Source organism: Silurus meridionalis, chromosome 4, assembly GCF_014805685.1.
Source record: "Silurus meridionalis isolate SWU-2019-XX chromosome 4, ASM1480568v1, whole genome shotgun sequence".
Taxonomy (NCBI): domain Eukaryota; kingdom Metazoa; phylum Chordata; class Actinopteri; order Siluriformes; family Siluridae; genus Silurus; species Silurus meridionalis.
The window spans coordinates 7,801,962-7,809,271 of record NC_060887.1 but is presented as its reverse complement, the minus strand read 5'-3'; the positions used below and the strand labels follow the sequence as shown (position 1 = coordinate 7,809,271).

The window sequence follows — 7,310 nt, the reverse complement described above, 5'->3', positions numbered from 1 at the left end:
ATAATGTTTGATAATTATACATAAAAAATTAAATAAAATTAAATAAAAAATTTAAGTAGAATCGGATTTTTTTTAGTGTGGTTGGATTCTGATTGGTCAAAAGACTTTAAAGAATTTTTTTTAGATTTTTCGACTTTTGATCATTTCCAAAAAAAAATGTAAAAAAATAATAAAAAAGGAGCCTCCATTTCCAGCACTAATGGGCACGGATGTTGCTCTCGATGGTTTAAATGCAACTATAAGCGCAAATGTAATTTCTAAAAGTTTTCTGACGTTTTTGGGATAAATGCAAGCAAAAACGTAAACAGTGCAGTTTAAAATAAAAAATAAATAAATAATTAAATTTAATTAAAAAAAAAAAAAAATTGTGGTTTAGATTTTGCAATTAACCAATTTTTTATGCTCTCGAATGCCAAAATTCAAAGTAAGCACGTGCAACAATGGGAAGAAAAAAAAAACAAAAAAAAGAAAAGGAAAAAAAAAAAGTCCGACGCCTCCTGATGAGACGCTCCGGAGATCCAAAACATACTTAAAAAAAATATATATAAAAATTACATCCTCCGGAGAAACAGACGATCCGGGTTCCTTGTGATCTTTTTTTAAATCTGCAAAAACTGGAGCGTCTATATAAAAAAATTAATAATAAAACGCTCAATCTTCCAAATAAAAAAAAAAGCAAACATTTTAATTGAATCTATTAACTATTCAAGTTAACAGAAACCAGTTACCGAGCTGAGAACACACATTACATCCTTGATCTGAAAATGCACACACACTGGGTGTGAAAACGTTTCTTAAAAAAACAACAACAAAAAAAATTCCTAATGAAACATCCAAGCGACAGAGAAGAAGGTTCTCGATTGACTTCTAGTGTTGCCGGAACGCCGGTGTTCCCTCCTCGAAGCCTGGAAGAGCGGTGAGGCGAGGCGAAGGCTCCACGATCCGATCGGGAGGCTACGGAGGAAACTAAGGCCACGACGTTCTTCCTGAAAAAAGCGGATGCGACGACTGGAAGGGAAAAAAAAGATAATAGTAAGTTATCGGGGTTTTTTTTTTTTTTTTTTATTAAAAAAAAATGAAAATTTTTTTTTTTCTTATATTTTATTTTATATATATATTTTTTTTTATGTGCAACTGGAAGCTTCATCGAATCGCAGCGAATCGTATCGGTTGCTGCTTCAAATGTATCTTTATACATGGAAGGACCGGACCCCGGAGGACGTACCCATGGATCTTGAAGGCACGTCAGCTGTTCGATACACTCGGGCGGCGTGGAGCCGAGCTGCTGTTGATCTCCTCGTCCTCCTCTTCTTCCTCCGCCCAGCCTCCCAGACGGGCGGGAGACAGCAGGGGCAGGCCGGCCGGGTGCATCTGAGGCGTGGACGCTGGGCGTGGGAGACGGTGTTATTTTAAAAAATCATTCGGAATGAATGTTTCAATTCTACAAATACAGTTTTTTGCTCCGGTTGGAACTCACTTACCAGCACCGGCAGGAAAATCCCTTAAGGGCACATGAGGGTGTAACTGCCCCAATCCATGCTGACGTGGGAACTTCTGCTGATGCACCTACGGCAGATAAAAATAAAATAAAACTCGTATCGATTTTCGAGATCGAGTTTGAGAACTGTTGTTGAGCTGTTCTTACCTCATGCATGTAGATGGCGTGGAGGCTCATCTCGGCCGTGGCGAACTCGGACAGGAGAGCCGAGGCGGACTGGCTGTACGCCCTCAACCCGCTGGCGCTCAGGCTGGACGAGAACGAGATCGTAAAATCAGACATCTTCGTTCTAACGAGTTCCATCTAACAACTCGTTTTTTGTTTTTTTTTAATTATTGTATCACCTGTCAGGGGCACTGCTGTGGTACATGGGACCTTCGGTATGTGGATGAAGACCCGGTTGGAGGACGTGAGGGTGCGAGCGGGAGGTGTGAGGCTGCTGGGAGCAGGACAGGGAGGCGAGGACGCTGGCGGCGGCCGAAGCCGTACTGCTCGGAGCAAGGAGACACCGGTTCCAGCCCGGCAGCCCGGACGCCGTGAGGACGGGATGAGCCAGGACGCTCGCCAAAAGGGTATCGGGCTGTGGGGAGGGAAGATCATCGGTCACGCAATAGAACAACATTAAGAAAAGTTTTATATTCAGTTCAAAAATAATAATAAAGAAGAAAAACCCACGGCAGTGGCGGAGTCGTTGGAGAGCAGCGAGGTGCAGAGCGGAGCCTCGGAGAGCAGGAGCTGAGGGTTCGGCCCAGCCTGGGCGTCCTGCTGCACCTTCTCACGCATGTGGCTGATGAACAGCGAGCTTTCCTGGGGTGGTTGCCAGCACGGGTTTTTCAGGGTGAAGTGAACGAGCGACAGCTCCGTTTTTCCGTTTTCCGCCTGCTGATACACGGACGCCTCCGTCTGGCCCTCGGACATCCACTGGGTAAAGGAAGGTTACGTAAAAAAAAAAAGTCATGATCGTTACATACGTAACTATACACTCGTAAACTCTCGCACGCACGCACGCACCTGCGGGTTGCCATGGCGGCGGACGTCCATCTGCGCAAAGGAGCATATGTCTCCGACGCCCACCACCTCCACGGTGAAGTTGCGCAGGAAGTCGATGATCTCAAGAGACTTGCCGCGGAGGACGAAGATAAGCACGAAAGGCGTGATGATCGGACTGAGCAGCTCCTCCAGGATAAAGACCTATGACCAGACGAAAACGAGGATCACGATGAACCCTGGAAATCCCCTCCAAATACCCTGGTGGGAACCCCGATCAATCTCGCGAGACTTTACGGCGGTTTAACTCTTACCGCTTTGTACTGGAAAAGCTGCGCCACCTCATCCCGCGTCTCGCTCTTGTTTGCGTTGCCCTTCCAGTGATCGGGCATGTAGTGGATGTGTGCCAACACGTACTGCAGGAGCTGCTCGGGGCACCACACCATATGCTCGTCTGGTATAAAAGACCTGCAGGAAGAGAGCGAAGACACAAGATCACATCTTCACGGGTGCGCCTACAAACTTGCGAATGCGGAATATTAATAGGGTGGGGTTTAAGTATCTCCATACCTGGCGATGGTGACGATGATGCCCAGGGCAGTCCCTGCAGTGAGGACGTGCTGTACGGCGAGGACATCCTCGTCGTACACTGTCAGGGCGACAAGGACGGCCAGGAGCGAACCAGCAAAGAAAGCACCGCTACGGGCCAGCACGGCGAGCACGGCCGAGTTGAAGGCGTTCATGTATTTGGCTGCGGGTCGGTAGGCGCGGCTGAGGCGATCACGCAGCTCGTGGTCGAGCTCGTTAAAGTGGCGCAGGTAGAGGCGCCCATACAGGGACCAGCGGCGCGTCCCGAGGCTTCCCGGTTCGCGCTTGATGGCCTCAGCATAGTTAAAGAACGCGTACAGCGCCTGCCACACTAGCACAAGTGGGCACAAAAGCAGGTTGGCCACGCCCGCCAGCAGGATGGTGCGGCTCAGCTGCCGGGCTAGCTCCTGGCGCTCGCTGGCTCGCTTATACTTCGGATGCAGGCTCCATTTGTTCTGAAAGGGGGAGCCTGGCCCCCAGAACAGGATCAGCTCGAAGTTGTACTTCAGGCCCTGAGTCAAGAAGACCACGTCGCCCAGGAGGGGCAGGTGCAGGTGCACAGGCAGCAGGGACTTGTTGATCATAGCCACCGTGTAGTTCTTGAAGCGCAGGATGCGGTGGTAGATGTCCAGCTCGGTCAGCTCTTTCTTGTGGATGCACATCTGCTGCTCGCCCTGCAGACGGATGAGCCGTGACTGCACTTCCTGCCAGCTGAAGTTGCACAGCTCGTCCTGCCGCGCAAGAGAAACGAGTTAGCCGATCCCGCGCAGGAATCAGAGTATTGCGGTAGAACGGCACTTACCATGCTGATCTTTAGCGCTTTTCTATAAAACTGCCGGATCTCCCAGTAACTCAGCACGTTGCAGATCACCTTCCCGAGACGGTAGATCCAAAAGATGGCCGCCATTATCAGAAGAAAGATGATCCCGCCATTGTTCCGGATCCTGAACACAACACACTCAGAGGTTTACGTGCATTCGCATCTGATTAATATGTGGGTGAGCGGATTTTCGCTCCTGAGCGACGGAAAACAGACACTGTGTAGAAAACGGGCTACAAACTGAAGGGACACTTTAAGGCGCAGCACTTTACAAGTGTGTGTGTGTTGCAGTCTGTCTATGTGTATGTGTGTGTATGTGTTTCAGTATGTCTTTATTTGTTTGAGTGTGTATGCAAGTATGTGTGTGTGTGAAGAATGTTTGTGTGTCTCTGTCTTGTGTGTGTTTGTTTCAGTCTGTCTTTGAGTATGTATTCAAGTGTGTGTGTGTGTGTGTGTGTATGTGTTTCAGTATGTCTTTATTTGTTTGTGTATGCAAGTATGTGTGTGTGAAGTATGTTTGTGTGTCTCTGTCTTGTGTGTTTGTTTGTTTCAGTCTGTCTTTGTGTTGAAGTGTGTATGTGTGTGTGTGTATGTGTTGCATTCTGTATGTGTGTGTGTGTGTTTTAAAAGCAGCTGAAAAAGACTCCTTTCCAGCGGTTTGACAGAAACACTCCTCACGTCCTCACGTCACGTGTCTCTTTATAACTTGTCCATCAGGAGGCCCGAATTTTATTTGGGAATGAAATGAAATTGATCCGAGTGTTTTCCCCTTCCCCCGCTCTCGCCTCGGGGCCTCGGAGCACACCACGTTCTTGGACGCGGGCCACGGCCGGAAAACCGAGACGTTCTGTCTCGCGCAAGACATACCGGACAAAGAGAACTTCTGAGAAAGTGGCGCCGCGGAAAGAACTCGGTGACGCCGAGCAATAAACGGGTCTGGACGTTGTTGAGGTGGAGGAGGAGCAGAAGAAGAAGAGGGAGGAGAAAAGTGTATGTGTGTGTGTGTGTGTGTGTGTGTGTGTGTGTGTGTACCTCTCGGTGCACTGCTCGGGCGTCAGGATGGCGTCCGGAAGAGTGACCTTGGTCCTGTCAGGTGGGTTGAGCCCCGGCCCGGTGTGGTTCACGGCTCGGTTGGCGAACAGGACGTCGTAGTCGACGCAGTTGAACAGGAACGTGGTGAAGGTGACCACAAACAGGAACTGCCTGGAAAAACGCACAGCGCCAACACGGTCTGAAGACGATTGGTCGAAACGGCTGCTCGTCAAATCACAAGCTCATTATGAAAGGAAAAGGAAAAAAAAGGAGGCGGGGAAATCCCCGGGGAATCCCTTCATCGCTGCGAAAAGACTTACACGAGCTCGAAGAACTCGGAGAGCATCATGCAGGCGAAGCCGTTCTTCTGATGGAAGTGGTAAATGTGCACGGACCTCGTTAAGGATCGGACGCGAGACGCTAAGCGTTCGGAAGCAACGTAAATAAATAAATTATTAGAATAAACAACAACAACAACAGCTGGAGAAGCGTAAAAGGATATTCGAGTGAAGAAGTTGTCCAGGTTCTTGATGTGGTGCCAGGAATCTGATCCAACAAACAAAACAACAACTCAAATGTATACATATAAATTAATTAATTAATAAATAAATGAATAAATGAATAATTACTACATATTTATATTTCATCATGAGATTTCAGAAAAAGTGCATCAGAAACCACACAAATGGTGAGGAACATTCTAGCAGATGGAAACGAGGAGAAGGAAGAGAAGGAGAAGAGAAGGAAGGGAGCAAGAGTAAGGGAGAGGAAGAGAAGCAAATGAGGAGAAGAAAGGGAACGAGGAAAAGGAAGGAGTAGAAGAAAGGAAGGAATGAAGAAGATGGATGGGAATGAGAAGAAGGAAGGCACATAGTAAACGTTGGGAGAAGCGTTAAACGTTAAAGCTCCGCCGCATCGCTTTCGTCTCCACGTAGGGACGGAGAAACAGGAGCAAGACCATCTCTCGTACCTTTATGTTCCTCAGGAACATAGATGAGCAGGTCCTCCTCCCCCGGGGGCGAGTCCTCCTCATAGTCATCCAGTCTCTGGTACTCCTGGTAGGTCTCGAAGTCAGCCATCGCATTCTCCTCCGGCGGCGCGTTCGGTCGCAGATCCTGCAGAAACGACAAGAAGAATCGGGTGGGATGGAAGGAAACATCTCTGGAATCCTATTTCTTGGGGGGTTTCATGAATTATAGAGACCTCCTGCACGTGTCTCCTGGGACAACGTGTCCATAAAGTGTCTCCTCCCAGTGATCTGACTTCCATATCCCCATCATCATCATCATCATCACCTAATTACAGCTGGTTTCAACACACATGTATATACAAGGTGACACATTGCCAGCGGCCGTATCCCAAATCAGCCCTTTCATCACTACAAAGTGCACTACTCTACGCTCAACACAACGGCTCTGTAGTGCACTTAGCGCTCCCACAGCGCGGCTATTGACACACAGCCAACATCACAGGCGCATGACACGACGACTTTGTAAAAGATTTGTAAAAAAATATACGTATAAAAATCTTTTCAACGGAATATTTCATCCGAAAAAAATTAAAAGGTTTGAATAATAATATAGATATAAATAAATGAACTAATAACCCCGTCCTGCTGAAGCTAACCGAGCTAAGAGCTAACTGGTGAAATACACAATACAAAAGACGGCCAGCATGTGTTCCGTTTCCGGTCATTTTAATCCCCAGAAAATATAAATATAAACATATAAAGGGGATAAAATAAATCTAGAACATGTTGTTTTGTAGAGTAAATATGCGCAGCTTACCGGAGAACTCCTTCTCTTACTACTGCTCCTGTCCCTCAACTACCAACATAGACATGTCAACAAACAGCCCCGCGTCATCATGGCGTCCATATGACGTCACTTCCGCAACACGATCTATTACATTAGTGTTTTTTTAAAGTTACACACACACACACACACACACACACACACACTATACAGGCATACAATACATGCACATATACACACACACACACACACTATATATATATATATATATACCGTACATACAAACAATACATATACACACACATGATGGTGGTAGTGGTGGAGATGATGAAGATGAAGGGGATAGTGGTGGTGAAGATGATGAAGATGGTGATGGTGGTGAAGATGGTAAGGGGTGATGGTGATGATTGTGGTGATGATGAAGATGATGGTGGTGAAGATGATAATGAAGATGATGATGGTAATGTTGATAATGGTGGTGATGATGATGAAGATGATTGTGATGATGAAGGTGGTGGTGGTGGTGATGATGATGATGATGATGATGATGATGGTAATGTTGATGATGGTCATGATGACCCCCAATTATTTCATTAAAAAAGGAAGATTGAAAAGTATCTACAGATGTACG

The 7,310-nt window shown here is 46.9% G+C and overlaps 1 protein-coding gene across 1 annotated transcript; it reads right to left on the bottom strand.

Moving 5' to 3' along the window:
• Positions 1–664: 664 nt before the first annotated feature.
• atg9b (autophagy related 9B) lies at positions 665–6,867 on the bottom strand. The gene is made up of 15 exons (XM_046846592.1): positions 6,713–6,867; positions 5,896–6,040; positions 5,428–5,471; positions 5,246–5,310; positions 4,926–5,096; positions 3,876–4,017; positions 3,056–3,804; positions 2,800–2,953; positions 2,510–2,689; positions 2,174–2,419; positions 1,843–2,078; positions 1,646–1,748; positions 1,482–1,566; positions 1,226–1,385; positions 665–1,008 (listed from the first exon to the last, which is right to left on the bottom strand). The coding sequence occupies exons 2-14, from the start codon at positions 6,002–6,004 to the stop codon at positions 1,246–1,248; spliced, it is 2,424 nt and encodes an 807-aa protein (XP_046702548.1). The 5' UTR covers positions 6,005–6,040; positions 6,713–6,867; the 3' UTR covers positions 665–1,008; positions 1,226–1,245.
• Positions 6,868–7,310: the final 443 nt, after the last annotated feature.